Raw genomic sequence first — 16,346 nt, forward strand, 5'->3', positions numbered from 1 at the left:
GACTTTGCAGGGGTGTCTGGGTAATAAATTCTGGGGCAATTTGGGCATATCATACCTCTGCGGATTCCCACGGGTGTCCTCTTTTCGGAAATGCATGGGGTTCCCCGTTTTCCTCGGTGGCTTGGACACCCGAGGCCCATATCTGTACATTGTGCCGGTCGGCAGAATGTCTGAGTTTTCCCTCTGAAAACAGACTTGGGGTTACTTGTGTTTTAGGCTTTCCCCTTGGCGGCCAGGTAGGTGCACCCACACATGTGAGGTACCGTTTTCATCGGGACACCTGTGGGAACGCGGGACGGTAGGCCATGTGTTGTTGGGGGCGTGTTTCGATGGGTGAGTCGAGCGAAATGTGAGGAAAATGCGTATTTTTTCCCACATTTCGGACTTTGCGGGGGTGTCTGGGTAATAAATTCTGGGGCGATTTGGGCATATCATACCTCTGCGGATTCCCACGGGTGTCCTCTTTCCGGAAATGCATGGGGTTCCCTGTTTTCCTTGGTGGCTTGGACACCCGAGGCCCATATCTGTATGATGTGAGAGTGTGACATTTCCGGTGTGAAAACAGACTTGGGGTTACTTGTGTTTTAGGCTTTCCCCTTGGCGGCCAGGTAGGTGCACCCACACATGTGAGGTACCGTTTTCATCGGGACACCTGTGGGAACGCGTGACGGTAGGCCATGTGTTGTGGGGGGCGTGTTTCGATGGGTGCGTCGAGCGAAATGTGCGGAAAAAGCGTTTTTTTCCCCACATTTCGGACTTTGCAGGGGTGTCTGGGTAATAAATTCTGGGGCAATTTGGGCATATCATACCTCTGCGGATTCCCACGGGTGTCCTCTTTTCGGAAATGCATGGGGTTCCCTGTTTTCCTCGGTGGCTTGGACACCCGAGGCCCATATCTGTACCTTGTGCCGGTCGGCAGAATGTCTGAGTTTTCCCTCTGAAAACAGACTTGGGGTTACTTGTGTTTTAGGCTTTCCCCTTGGCGGCCAGGTAGGTGCACCCACACATGTGAGGTACCGTTTTCATCGGGACACCTGTGGGAACGCGGGACGGTAGGCCATGTGTTGTTGGGGGCGTGTTTCGATGGGTGAGTCGAGCGAAATGTGAGGAAAATGCGTATTTTTTCCCACATTTCGGACTTTGCGGGGGTGTCTGGGTAATAAATTCTGGGGCGATTTGGGCATATCATACCTCTGCGGATTCCCACGGGTGTCCTCTTTCCGGAAATGCATGGGGTTCCCTGTTTTCCTTGGTGGCTTGGACACCCGAGGCCCATATCTGTATGATGTGAGAGTGTGACATTTCCGGTGTGAAAACAGACTTGGGGTTACTTGTGTTTTAGGCTTTCCCCTTGGCGGCCAGGTAGGTGCACCCACACATGTGAGGTACCGTTTTCATCGGGACACCTGTGGGAACGCGTGACGGTAGGCCATGTGTTGTGGGGGGCGTGTTTCGATGGGTGCGTCGAGCGAAATGTGCGGAAAAAGCGTTTTTTTCCCCACATTTCGGACTTTGCAGGGGTGTCTGGGTAATAAATTCTGGGGCAATTTGGGCATATCATACCTCTGCGGATTCCCACGGGAGTCCTCTTTTCGGAAATGCATGGGGTTCCCTGTTTTCCTCGGTGGCTTGGACACCCGAGGCCCATATCTGTATGATGGGAGAGTGTGACATTTCCGGTGTGAAAACAGACTTGGGGTTACTTGTGTTTTGGGCTTTCCCCTTGGCGGCCAGGTAGGTGCACCCACACATGTGAGGTACCGTTTTCATCGGGACACCTGTGGGAACGCGGGACGGTAGGCCATGTGTTGTGTTTGTGTGGTTTTCATAACGTTTTGACCCATTTGCTGGAGCCCTTTGTCTCACAACCCTTTCTTTTCCCAAATGTGACCTACATTTAGTCGCTGCTTTAGCCACCATACACTTTTGTAACCTGCACAAGTCACCTACCCTTGAAAAGGTCTGCCTGTGCTCTTTCAAAAAATGTATGGCTGCCGTTCCTCACCACATTGGTTTTCCCAATTTACACATGCTAAGTGCGTCTGGTCAGGCCGTGAGCGTAAAACTCCTGTGTACCATGGCTCAGTGTTTGGCTTGTGGTATTGCTTGTTTTGTACAAACACTACAAAAATGGTATGCTCTCCTAACTGCAAGAGTCGGGGGAATGTAGCGGAGCATTGCTTTTCTCAAAATTCATAGAAGCCATTGCCGTACCAAGCCAACCATGTCCAACACATACCTTTTTTTTCAGTCATTTTCCCGCTTTTCCCCCATTCGATGGCAGTTTCCCCTACCTAGTTGTTGCCTGACCTATACAAATCACCCCTTCCTAAACTTGGAATTTTGTCTACTTTTCAGAAATATATGCCTTTCTGTCCTCCAATTTGGCTTTCCTGCCCTTTTCTTCCATTCCGTCCATGCATGTCCAATTGGCAAAAATCGCCTACCTCTCACAAAACGGTTGATATCCCCATCAAAATAATTTTTTTCCATTTCCACTCAACCTGTTCCTGAAAGCCAACACATTGGGGAACTCAGCACAGCAAACCATTTGTTCCTAGCTCTTACAAGGAAAAAACCACAGGCTTCTTTGTGCATCATTTTATTGGCATTTTTTGAAAAAACCCAAAATTTTCGCACATTTTCCTTATTTTCTCTCACCCCCCTACAGCAACCTGGGATTCCTGGGTGGCGTTACGACCGCCTACATGTGGGAAGAAAAGGAGCCAAATTTGGCCGAGATATCTCATGTAACAAAAAAGTTACAAGCCATTGAATGGCCACATACCAAAATCACCAAAAAAGGCTCTGGCACTGGGGAGAAATACCCATGGCACTTAAAGGGTTAAGCTAGGTCCAGTTCACCCAGTTAAAGTTCACCATGTACAATGAATGAGATTGAAAACCACAGCACCAACAGCCATACAGTCCAAGGTGGTGTATGCCCTGAAAACCACAGCACCAACAGCCATACAGTCCAAGGTGGTGTATGCCCTGAAAACCACAGCACCAACAGCCATACAGTCCAAGGTGGTGTATGCCCTGAAAACCACAGCACCAACAGCCATACAGTCCAAGGTGGTGTATGCCCTGAAAACCACAGCACCAACAGCCATACAGTCCAAGGTGGTGTATGCCCTGAAAACCACAGCACCAACAGCCATACAGTCCAAGGTGGTGTATGCCCTGAGGAGCAATCAAGTGTGGGAATGTGCACAGGAGCACACCATGCCCTGAGCAGGCGGTTTCAACTGTCCATGCCAAGACTGGCAGAGGCACCAAACAACCAGACAGCACAACACATGCATTTGCAATGTGCATTGTTTTACCCACACCAGGTGGGTCAAAGTCCTAGCAAAACTAGTGCATGTATGTGCAGTGGGTAAAGGTGTTATACACCGCTACCAGAAGAAGACTCACCATGCAAGGTGGGTGAAGTGCGAGTCCACCGAGCAAGCGAGGACCTCACAGTCGAGCTTGCGGAACTCGCCAGCACGGTCGCTGAAGGCTGTTATCTCTGTGGGGCAGACGAAGGTGAAGTCCAATGGGTAGAAGAAGAAAACCACATACTTTCCTGAAAGAAAAATCAAAGTAAAACAGACTGCCAATCTAGACATTCAACAGGGGCTTGCAAGCCATGGGTGGAGGCTGTGTGCATGCAGGTAAACCGGTACAACACGGATCGGGTCATAGAGCTAAGACACAAGCTCGCTAATCTGGCTGTACAGAAAGACCTGTGGTCTGCTCCATCACATGCATAAACCACCACCTGCTCACCCATGAACAGTGAGGGGCATGCAAAGCAACCCACCTCACCCACTAACCACCTGCACATGTAGGCTGCCACCCCTCACAGCCAAAGAAACCCTCTATTGGACCAAGTGAACTGCAGCCCAGTTTGAGAAGGGTAATCTTACACTGTATGCCCAAGATTTACCAAGAGCCCAGGAGGAACCCGCCTCCCACATCATTAACCACCTGCACCAAGTTCCAAGCAGGCCTTGGGGGGCCAGGAACTACAGCTCACAAGACCCCCTCATATGAAATGACCTGTAGTTCGTCCCAGCTGTCTCAATCTAGGGAGACCCTGGCTATTCAGGGCCTAGGGAGCCAACAAGAGGGCATGTACTTGTGCGCATAATAAAGGCTCACAGTGACACCCTGGTGTCGTGGAAAGCTTAAGCCGAAGCACAGACGAGGGCCTTCTCTCCCTTTCCGGTTCCGCGCCACAGGGAGCTCACGGTTGATGACTACAGACTTACCAACAACACTGACCTTCATATAGTGTAGTCTTGACTAGGCCACCCTTGGCAGTCACAGAACTAACAATCTGGGGCCTGGGTACAACAGATAGCTGGGAAAATAAGCAACCTCTACGTATAGATGGAGTATGGAGCCAACATTAAAGAGCATCCCATTATGTAACCTTATGTAACGCGCCCAGCTACCCGAGGATAGGTGCGCTATATAAACAAACAAGTCAATCAATTGAAATCCTACAGATTTGGCAGAAATAGGACCACATAATAGGATGGCACCCATGCCACCACAGCAATTTCGCCCTGTTGCATCCCTCCCTCTGAAGCATCTTATTTCCTGATTTTAACTAACCCCTGCCCTCCCTGCATGTGGCACACGGGGCTCTAAAAATACTTCGATTAGGAGAAATAAAAGCAGATTAAGGCCGGTGTTCTTTAGTGACAGCAGGGCCCAGATTACAGGGTTATCTGGAGTGGGCGAGGAGGCAGAACACAAGACCTGTAATGACATGTAATGTGCAGGCAGCCGTCTCTGCTCTTAGTGCACCCTTCACGTACCAGGTAAAAACGCTGCCGCCAGGTGCACATTCCGGGTGCTCGGCCCTCTAAATGCACGCCCTAGCCTCAGTGGGAAGGCCCAAGCAAAAATAAAACTGATTGCCATACAAACTACATGCAACAGCATATCAGAACCAAATTCCAGGGTTACGCTCTTAACATGGAGCAACACATACCCTTGACATACGAGCAAAGTGCAAGACCTCAAACGGCAGCTATGCAGTGCAAAGTCTGCACATCACCAGTAGCAGGGACTTCAACCAAATTAGGAGCCTTGCATTGGGAAGGTGTACTTTAGTGCAAGTGGAATGAGAACGCATCCCCCGCCCCCTGCTGTGAAACGGCTATCTAAGGAGCCCTGGCAAGAGGCCCGGGTCAGGAGCCCTTTGACACTACCAGTACTCTACCCTGGCTAGCCCCGGCCCACTTAATGCACTGGTTTACATTTACTGCATTTTGTATAGTCCCAACAGCACATTACCTCTATAATCCGACAGCTTGATGTCTTTAAACTCTCCATTCACTACAGCCGTGGCCTCGAAGTCCGGGGCGAGCTTTCCAACGTGTGCTTTGCCAGACGTCATTGTTCTGTAAAATGAACAAAGGGACGTGAACAGTGGATTTTCACTAACACTTGGTGGGCAAGTGCCTGGGTTGACCTCACAGGTATAGCGCCTCAGCATCCTTTTACGTGAAACTGGAAAAGCGTCAACCAATTTGGCTGCTTTTTATGCATTGACCTGACAAATTAAATCCTGTGGCTATCTGGGCAAGGCTCACATCTTGCAGATCAACGAAGCCCTCTGCACCAAGGGGTGTGCAGCCCCGTATCTAGAGGGGAGAATTGGGTCCCGTGGGCCTGCTCTGCTGAACGCAGAGTCGCTTAACTTCAAGCTATTTATTTTACTTTTATTGTTATTGGTCATTTATAACGCGCTTAATACCCAGAGGTTTCTAAGCGCGGAACCAGGGATCGAACTTGCGTTGCTCCGCATGGTCATGCTTCCAAGGCGAGCGCGTTGCACCCGTGCCATCCTCACGAGACCACGCAATAAATATTCGCCGAGGCCCAAAGCTGCAGAGAGCAGAGCTCGCCCATGTTGGCAATGATAGGGATTGACAGAAGCCAGCACTCTGGGCGGCTGCTGTGCAGGGCAACGCCCCAGATAGCGGAGCCATCCCTTCGGCTAGTTGTGGACCACGGCGCCATCCTGCGGTGTGCCCCTGCGCCCCACAATTGGTGCACACAGGTTTGAAATACTGCCAAGAAGGAGCTGAAACATTCTAATGGTCGATGACAACCTGCAGAGAAATGCAAACGGCGCTTTATTTCCCTTAATGTAAGAAATGCAATGGGGGAGCCCCCTCCCCAAAGATTGGTTAGAAAGTGCACTAAAGCTTCAGTGCTCCTGCCAGTGAATTCTTGCCTGAGCCACGCACGGATCCGAGACTCGTGTACCAGCACGCCCACAGCACAACCCCCACCACACGAGCAGTCTCCCATGCCCTCCCTCCCCCAGCCACCTGCTTCGGCTTAGACCCAGGCGGCTTGCAGACATCTGGGGTCTTAAGGAACACACCAACACGCCGGATACCAACCAGACACCAAAGTACCTGCACCGCGGCAGAAAAGCCGCAGGAAAGCCTTGCAAACATCCCATCAAAGGAAGCAATCAGACCCTCCAGGAAGAGATTTGCAAACACACAATGTGTGACCGTTTGCTCGGGCCTGATCCCGGCTCCACGAGGTAAGGAGCCCCACCCGGTGCAAGCGAGAGGGGAGGCCAATTGGAAAAGAATGCATGAGCTTTCAAACTCCACAGAGCAGGCAGCCAGAGACCTCCCTACCCCCCTGAACCAGGAGCTCAGGCCTCACGTGGATGGATCTTAACTCGTGGAGAACAGACACCGGAAGCGACATCGATCCCTACACCACCCCTATGACAGAGGAAATGGGAGCCGAGCCTCTGCCCAAGAGTCAGAGCCGATTCTTCAGCTTAAAGCCATGGCACAGAACCACAGCAGAGATGCCTCAATATTAAGACTACCAAATGCCAGCCACCGCGGGCTCCCGGCTTGCCGGCTTGTCCGCTGAACAGACAGCAACTGGACACTCCAAAGGCGCCACTTCCAAACTAGACCTCCCCCATCTCTTCAACGGCAAGGATCCAATGCATGCCAATCAGAACGGTCAGGTCCAATAGAAGCACCAGCATCCTATGCCCAGACAAACGCTGAACACCCGTCAACACCCAAACCTCAACGCACGCGCACCACCACCACACTCCAGACAAGCCTCGGCACCCGAGCATGCGATAGGCCTGCATGAAAAGCAGTGGACAAGCATTAGAAGAGATGGATTTCTTCGGTTTGGTACCCCTACACTCCTGATCAACAAGGACCATTCAAAGGCAACCAACCATTTCAGCAACACTACATCAATAATCCCACCTCCATCCAAAAAAAGGTTCCCTACCCCACCAACAGCCACTTCTACACTTTCTAGTCCAGTCATGAAGCCTACAAACGTACCACACCAATGCAACACCACCACGCCTCACCCTAGCCCCGCATCCGGCACAACAGCGGCCAACCAGATCAGTGCCAACTTCCGATACATCCATAGGCGGCACAAGATGAAACATCCAGAAGACTACCCAGCTAGAATCATAATGACTCGGCACACCTACACCACAGGATTTTCACACCCCTTCCTTCCATCACACCAACACCCCCCCCTTGCCACTGAAACACCAGAAACGGTCAGTACTGTCCGATGCTGCATGCATAGATCAGCAGTAGACTAGTGGTCACTAGGCAACAGTAGTGATGAACCGATTGAAGCTGCACAGAAGGCAGCCAAGGATGGAATGTGGGTTCCCTCTGGTGGCATTGCACCTGGTCTGCTTTTTACACTGTCATTTAATCATTCCTCTAGGGCTGCCAGCCTACAGAACGGCCAGGAGTTCCGATCGTTCCATTTGCAAGTGGATACTACAGTGCCACTCCAGCATCCATAACATGACTGTCTGGTACACCTGGCTCCTGCCTCCTTTGGTCTGGTGCAAGCAGCATGCGAGTTAAGGAGGCCTTCAGCTCCCCGCTGCCTCTTTGCCCCTCCCCCCGCTTCCCAAACACTTAAGGAGGCTCGCCCCCACACCCGCATGCCCACCTCAGCACGTCCGTTCGATTTACGGTCGAGGCGTCCCCTCGTCCTATTCGAGCTGGGATCCACATAGAAAGCAATACATTTAGAGCACAACGCAGGCCTGAACGCGTCCCTAGCAACTGAGCATGTAGCGCATGCGCGATACGGTATACTCGGTATATACAACTTCTAAGTTGTTTTCTCACTCCTACAATGTTCTTCCACCCAGACCGCACCATGCACTGCAGTACTGTTCACCTACTATTGAGCGGTACTTCAATCTGAAGTCTGACGTTTGTATTGTGCAAGATCGTACCTGGAACGGGCAGTCCCACACAAAGATGGCGTCCCACGCGAGGACACGTCTGCGCACCGCTCCCATGGCAACGCATTTAGCTTGGGAGTGCCGTGCAGCGCGCCCGTGTGAGCGGCTGCTTCTTCTCTTTGCCGTGCAGCGCGCCCGTTTGAGCGGCTGCTTTTTCGCTTTGGCGTGGGGTGGGCGATCCTTGCTATGTAAGTAAGCATTACTCTTATGTGTATTGATTGATGACCACAATTATTGCGTGATCACAGTAAATAGTCTATCGTTGCACAATACTCGGTGCAGAAACTACACCTAACGCCCTCTACTGGGGTGACTGACTCCCTTAGTGGGTTTGCCTGATGTTCTGGTTAATGTAGATTTTCATTAATAATACCTCTGAATTCACGGTGCTTCTCTCACTATGCCCATAAAACGCATATAGTGATACGCCTTTAGTTGTCAGTAACCTAGATTCTTTTCCATGCCTCCAGCTACCCAATCCCGGTAATCCAGCCTGACACTGCCCTTGCACCCGGCGAGACACAGCTGTCTTGTGACTGGGTGAGTAACCACATTCTACAGTACAAGTATCTTTCAATATGGTTTCGTGCACAAGGTCAAACTTTTACAAGTGGCATTTTATGTTATCTCAACCATACAGGTGATTATGATTAGATTCTGCTTCTCAAGAAGAGCAGGTCAGTGTACTTCCATTTATGTGAGTTAAACGATAGATTCCTCCAAATACGTTCTAGACCTAATTAGTGGATCCTTATACTTTGTAGGAATTGCAACTGAAGTCTGATGAAACTAAAACACGTCCTGCCCTGAAGATGGATTCTCTAATCCGAAATGCGTAGGCACTGATTACCCAATAGGAGTGTCTTTAGGAACCCTGAGCAGAGTGAATGTAACTGCTCAGTAGCAGGGCAACACCAAGGTGGTGACTACCCTGCATATGAATTACCCTACCATTTGGTTTCTTAACTAAACAGGTTATGTTTGAGTACTTTGTTCAGCTCAAATCTAATTTTGTCTTTTGTTTTTGAATCATCAATTGACCTGTACAAACTGATCTGTGAAGGCGATCAATGTTAAAACACTCCGATGGAGGAGTATGCTACAAATTAAAATTGTTTATGTTTGGATATATTACCTAATGGGTCTACTTTTTAATCTGTCTACTCTCAGCCTGATGTTTTCTTGTCTGTAGATTTACAGATTGACAGTCCCAGATATACTGCTTGCCTTTTGAACATTAGAGTAAATTTATTATTTTGTAACATTTATTTGACATTTACCCTTGTACATCTAACACTCCTTACTTGGAGCTTTTAGCATATACAAGGTACAACTACCACTTGGGACTAGTTCCCGCTAGGAGTGCAGCAGAGGGTTACCGACTAGCAATAGTCGGTGTGTGTTTCCTGCTTTCGTTTTGCTGAACCTCGAGTTTCTCCCCCCCTGCACCTGAAGTACATCGCACTATCATATACACAATTGAAGACCCTCATGGGCGACCTATTATTTGTATTCTGAATATGCTTTACCATTTGGAGTGCCTCCCTACCCAACCTCTTTCTTCTCTGCTTTTTACACTGTCATTTAATCATTCCTCTAGGGCTGCCAGCCTACAGAACGGCCAGGAGTTCCGATCGCTCCATTTGCAAGTGGATACTACAGTGCCACGCCAGCATCCATAACATGACTGTCGTACACCTGGCTCCTGCCTCCTTTGGTCTGGTGCAAGCAGCATGTGAGTTAAGGAGGCCTTCGCTTCCAACACAGGTGCAGACACTACCAAACATTCCTCCCAGGCCTGAAGGGGATGGAAATTGGGGGGCTGGGAGCCATTTAGATACTGCCGCTAGCCTAGGAGAGCATGGTTAGCTTGAAGCCAACAGCTACCAGGAGCTACTTTAGGCTGCGCAGGACAACGGATGCCACACAAATGTGACATTAACTGATTATTTGAGAAAGTCACTAAAGAATAATTAGGAGACCTGTAGCACACTTAAACAAAGGATCATACGTAATGTGCATTAAAGTTAAAGTTCAGCTCTCCTGCAGAAGTTTGATTTGCGGTCTGCTGTGTTCTCCGCCGGTAGCTCCTGCCTACTGGAAGATGCCAGTCACCCAGGAGCTGGTTTTAGCTCCTGGAATCTTAATTTCAAACCCTTCAGGGCCTGGTTTATGCCAACCCCACCTTAGACTATTTCTGGCAAATTCATTAGAGGGTCACCTACCAGATCTCAGAGGGATTTACAGAAACCTGGGGATTAGCAGAGGCCCACAGGGGGGCTCCAAAAGAATGGAGACCATTTGTCAAAGACATTACATTCAAAATAGTGCAGCCAGTTCAAAAACATACGTCAAGGTATCCACCATGTGCAGAAATGGGAGGTATTGGCCAAACACAAGTCACTCAACCTTGGCCACGAGCCAGTTAGCCATATGACTGCCACACTTTTTACTTGAGTGAAATGTTCACCAACGGATAGTGGAGAGTGCAACATAGTCAACGTGGGTCCAGCAGGTTTTAAAACGGAGTGGAGCTGGGAGCCATTTAGATCCCGCTTCTAGCCTAGAAGAGCCTGGCTAGCTTGACACCAACAGCCACCAGGAACTACTCTTGACTGACCAGACCAGCTGATGTTGAGCAAACACCTATGTGAACGCAACTCAAACATTAAGACATACCTAGGAAATTTAAAGTATATGGGGTCATAAATGATGGATAAAATTATAAGTTTACATTTTATGTGGAAGTTAGATATGCGAAACGCTATGTACTAGCTCCTCGTTCCCCAGTGGTAGCTCCTGGTGACCGGTTACTGCTGGATACCCCTGAGCTGCTTGTAGCTCCTGCTTATCCAATCTTAATTTCGAGCTATAAAGCCTCTAAACAGGTACTCTCCACTAGTTACTGAGAGTGATCACAGACACCTGTCGAGTAAGAAATGGTGTGCTGTGTGCATGTCAAGAACCGGGGGGTTGGGGAGGGGGGAATCTAGTGACTATGCCTAGCTAGCAGCTGGCAATGTAAAGTTTACCACCCCCCTATTGCAGGCTCCCTGCTGGTGCATTTAAAAGGGGGGATTTCACCAGGTGTAGATACTCTTCAGCAATGAGGTAAACCAAACACTCAGTTTCTCATGGTATAATGGCCTTATTTAGAATACATTGCTTACTGGTAATCAGAAGCTATTCACATATTGCTAGAGGCCAGAGTTTCCACCCTGGTAACATACCTTTGGTTTGCACAGGTTTTCTGCAGTATCCCAAAAGGTACTGCAATTATAGTTACATGCCTCAACAGGAGCAGATGGTGGGGTAGGGGGGAGAGGGCTAAATGACTTCAAATGATCAAATACCAATTGCTATAACTGAGCTCAATGACAGGGATCCGTGCAGCGTATTGAGTTCTAAGCTACTCAAATGATACAAGCCTGAGCTAGAAACACTGCGTGCAAGCAGGCCTCGGCGAGCGAGGAATTGGGCACTATGTGCATGTGGTGAAGCCGAGGAGGCAAGTGACGTCATGCCTTTCCCCTGCTGCAAGAACCAGTGCAGGAATTCCATGCACATCTTTTACTATCCCCAGCGCCTTTGGGGAAACCGTTTAGTGCAGGGTTCAAAATTGCAGCGTGCCATTTAGCTCCTGCTTACACAGGATAGCCTGGTTAGCTTAAAACAAACTACTTGGCTCCCTAGGCCAAATGGTGCCTTACAAACATGCATATGTGACATTAAAATTGTGAGAATATTAAGAATTCAAACATATGGCCAATATGTTAAAGTGTGCATCTCGTATGGAAGTTAGATTTGCAGTGCACTGGGCACTCCAGGTTCACCCCCAGTCGCTTAGCTCCAGCCTTCTGGGTGATGCCCGACACCATGAGTTGGGTTCAGCTCTTGCTAATCAAAACTAATTCTGGACCATGCAGTGCTTATAATTTACGAGCAGCACAGCTAAGAGGTTGGTTGGGTACTGTTGGCACTGGACTTGGGGCATGCATTACTGTTTGAATGTAGTCGCAGGGCACGGCTGGTTTTTCCAGTTCATGAGAATCCGAGTAGGGTGGGGAAGGAATGGGAGATTTCAGATACAGACCAAACCGCTTCACAACCTAGACAAGGTGGGACACCCACCGCTGGAAACTTATCTCGCCATATTGCAGCAGGTAGCATTGAAAAATGCATGCAACGCAGGGGGAGAAATTGCAAGTTGCAATCTACTAGCCAACTGTAAAAAGTCACTTTCCACCTCAATTCTACACATTGACAGCGCACCATTGCTTAGTCGCCAAGTCAATTATCACTAACTGGTGGCAAGGGCACATTTGGTGACTTCGAAAAGTGCAAGAGGTGATCAGTTGGGACAAGCACATGGAGTGCTCTAGGTAAGTTAACCCTTTGAACGCCCAAAACAAGTTCATACTATCTTAGAGCCCGCATGACAGGACAGCGAATTGGGAAAATGCCGGATGTATTCTGGTTGGTAAGAGTGATCACCAAAAGGGCCCCAGCAAATTTAACAACCTGCGTAGGAATTTTGGGTGAGACCATAACCAATAAGGCATCTGCCTAGAGGAGAACCTTTGATAAGGGTTTGAACTCTAAGATCATCAGAGGACCTTTGTTGCTAGACTCAATAGGTCCCTGGGCGACCCAAGTGGGCCCGCTCTCTGTATGCCATTAACCACTGAGTGTGCAGGTGGCGCCACATTGATCACGGTCTTTCCTTCGACAACGGGGCCAAACCAAGAAAAAAATAAAACAAGTGTTCCATCCAGCATCTACCCAAAGACCATAAAAGCTGTCAAAATGAATAGGAACTGTACTACGACCAGCCAAAAATCAGGAATGCGTTTACCTACACTGTACCAGACACACTACACAAAGGGCTGGATACCACTGGCTTGCATTTCACTGGCTTCCAGTCAAACAGACTTCACCAAGGTGAAAAACCGCAGGGGGTGGGGGGGGCAGAAAGGCTTCCAGTAGCCTCCATGGTCCTTCATTAGACCACGACTAGAGAACCAATTATCAGCTAACTCAGAGACCGGAGCCTTTTCAATGCCAAAGGCACTAACAAGGTCAACAGAATTCAAGTGGGTCCCCATTGTTTGGTATGGCATTTACAGGCCTGCGCAGTGGGAGGGCAAGCATGCAACACCCAAGATAAATACACTTCAGTGGTAGGGCAGCCAAACAGCACCCAAGATAAATACAGTATCTTGCAAAACAGATTCACTAAGGGACCACCCAGGGCGCACACACCAAGGAGTAGATCTCTCCAGGCACGCGCTAACCTAAAGCATGGTTTCACATTTAGCACACGTTCGTACCCTGCTCCTGCCACATGTCTCCATCATGTGTACGAAAAGAGTACCCCACATTACTGTCCTCGGCACCATCTTGACGCCGGAGGGACACAATAAATGGATGGGATCATATGCGAGTCCCAACACTAACTTTAACTCCACAAAGGAGGGGAAAGTGGGGGACTGGGAATTCCTGGAAAGGAGGCAGTGTGCAGGAGTCGTTCAGCGCCTGCTTCAGACAAGGCTTTGAGGCCACATTGTATTACCAAATCCCAGTGCTCGTGCCACCTGCCCCAAAAGGCACCACGCTATAGAGTATAATACAAGCACGCGGTATCTGCTGTTTAAGGGTCTTCAGCAGGGGTGGACGGGGAACCAAAAGAGACCCTTGAAATTATGTTCAAAGTTACACATTTTCAGCGAGCCCAGCCCTTTTCCTATGACAAAATGTGGAAATAAAACAGGTTACCACACAAGGGGCCCAGAAGGCGGAGGCCTACCGGGAAATAGCCAGAGATCCCCATAGGCCAGTTCACCCCTGGTCTTCAGGGGGTGTACACCCCATTGTGACAAACCTGGGTTTGGTGTTGGAGTGGTGTGGCCGAGTTACTGGGGGGCGGGGGTGGGACTGACACACTGTGCTTTAAGCTCCAGGTTTAAACTACATTTCCAGACATTCCTCGGAGCACAACACAGCCACGCACTCAAGCGAGTGAGCACAAACTCTTAAAGTGGCCCCGCGGCGCCATTTAAAGCGTTGAATATAACGGCCCCTAGTGCAACCTACCCACGCACTCCCTCCCTCAACCACACGTGTACCCCATGCACAGGCATAAAACCACCCACCCAGCCCAAATGGGCACAACACCACAAACCGCCGGCAAGCTTGCACCACGGCCGGCCACTTAATAATTCCCGCACAAAGAAGCAACCCTGGTTCCCAAATATATTACACCCATCACTCAAGCCTCATTAATATGGAGCTAAAGTCAAGAACAGCAAACGGCAGCGCTGCTTCCCCAGGAGTGATGCACACGCCCTGGGGCGCCCCTGTACCTTTTCTGCACACTCACTGCACCGCTCTCAAACCTCGCACCCCTTCTTTCTCTGCAGCTGCCACAGCGGCTCAATGGGCCATTTATAGACGAAGATGCCTGCCCGGACCAAACCATTCCGGGAGAGGGGTAGCGTTTACTCTGGAATGTACCAACTCTAGGGGGGCGCGTAGATGACGCTTTCCGAATGCTGTGATCGTGAAAAGCACCTCTTAACACTCGAGAGTTCTGGTTTTGTCACGTGGGCTAGGAGAAACGATAGTTAAATCCCCCATCTCGTACCATCCACCCCCTCGAGTGATTGTGGTCGCGCCCGGCTTTGTGCAGCTTGGTGCAGGTGCTTCTCAAGCTGCGCGGTCTATGGCTGTGCGTGCATGCATGCAGAGGCTGCTTTCAGTATCACGAGGCCTGTGCAGCGCGAGACTGTGACACCGCCACGTGCGGTGCCTGATAATGAGGGCTGTGACACCGCCACGCGCGGTGCCTGCTAATGAGGGCTGTGACACCGCCACGCGCGGTGCCTGCTAATGAGGGCTGTGACACCCCACGTATGATGTGAAGGGGCCAAATTGCCTACAACTGAGAAAAAATCACTTGCATACATTATCTTCAAAAATGCATAGATGTGTTGCAGCGGCGCCCAGCAGTTTTATATGTGTGTGTGTGTGTATATATATACAGGGGCCAAGTCCTAAAAATTAAAGTGGGGGGACTCATCAACAAACTCAATGTGATGTGATGTCGCCAGCAATTAGCATATCAAGGTGAAATATGCACATTTCATTGAATTGGCTTTGCATAACCACCCAAATTGCACAGGACGAATGGCATTTGGCTTCCATAAAACCAACACTCACACAAAACCAAGACGGGATATTTTCCTCTAATAGTGTTTTTGAAAATGTTAAAAGGTGTGCATGTCTTGAAACACTTGTGCAGAGGCGCTTTACAAATGCCAAATCATATCATGTTTTAAACTCCAAGAACCAATAGAAATGTTTTCCCTGGAGCTTGCAGGACCAAAATGGGACATTTCACCTTTAGTTGTTTTGTTCTTTTTCATCAGGTTATATAGTGCAGAGGTGAAGTGTTCGGCCTACAAACCACTGTGGTTCTATCCCCGAGGTCTGCTTTAATTCATAAATTCAAAAAGGACATTCAATGTTTCTCATTAGCTTGGGGGACTGAGTCCACCCTCTGGAAAAAGTGGGTGGACTCCGTCCCCCCCACCTGTACCCTCGACTTGAGCCCTGTATATATATATCTATATCTATATATATAGATATAGATATATATATACTTTAATTAGTGGTTTGGTTTAATTTAAACCTTTCCACTATTCATAAAATAAGCAAATATATATTAAGAGAGAAAAAAAATGAAGTTTTGTGTCTTTGGTGCTTAATTGGGCCGTATTTTCCTGGATTGAAAAATCTAACAAAAATGTATGTGTCCAGTTCTCTCAGACATCTGCTCCAACTTTTTTTTAACTTAGGAACGCGAAGTGTAATGAACGCTAGATGGCTGCAGTATTCTCAGCCAGTGGCTAGCCAGTGTGGCAATTGCCCGGTGGTGACACTTAGATTGTTGTGTGGTACGTATCCTCGTTCCAGAAAATGTTGAAAAGGGTGCTTTTTGAAGTGTAAAACACAGAGGTTTACCCCTGTAAAATCCTGATTAAGAGTTGTTTTTTGT

The 16,346-nt window shown here is 49.0% G+C and overlaps 1 protein-coding gene across 3 annotated transcripts in view; it reads right to left on the reverse strand.

Moving 5' to 3' along the window:
• The window catches only part of PRDX2 (peroxiredoxin 2), a 70,989-nt gene extending 56,206 nt beyond the window's left edge, over window positions 1-14,783 (reverse strand). Inside the window, exons 1-3 of one of the 3 annotated variants that reach the window (XM_069604127.1) lie at window positions 14,653-14,783; window positions 5,299-5,405; window positions 3,421-3,574 (exon numbers count right to left, since the gene is read on the reverse strand). In XM_069604127.1, the coding sequence (XP_069460228.1) occupies window positions 3,421-3,574; window positions 5,299-5,405; window positions 14,653-14,768 (377 nt within the window). In that variant the 5' untranslated portion in view covers window positions 14,769-14,783. Of the gene's footprint in view, window positions 1-3,420; window positions 3,575-5,298; window positions 5,406-5,761; window positions 5,924-6,431; window positions 6,494-14,652 lie in introns of those variants that run through there. The other 2 variants (XM_069604128.1, XM_069604129.1) reach the window with 2 other exon arrangements.
• Window positions 14,784-16,346: the final 1,563 nt, after the last annotated feature.

This window comes from Ambystoma mexicanum, chromosome 3q, assembly GCF_040938575.1.
Source record: "Ambystoma mexicanum isolate Mex_15411 chromosome 3q, UKY_AmexF1_1, whole genome shotgun sequence".
Classification (NCBI taxonomy): Eukaryota; Metazoa; Chordata; class Amphibia; order Caudata; family Ambystomatidae; genus Ambystoma; species Ambystoma mexicanum.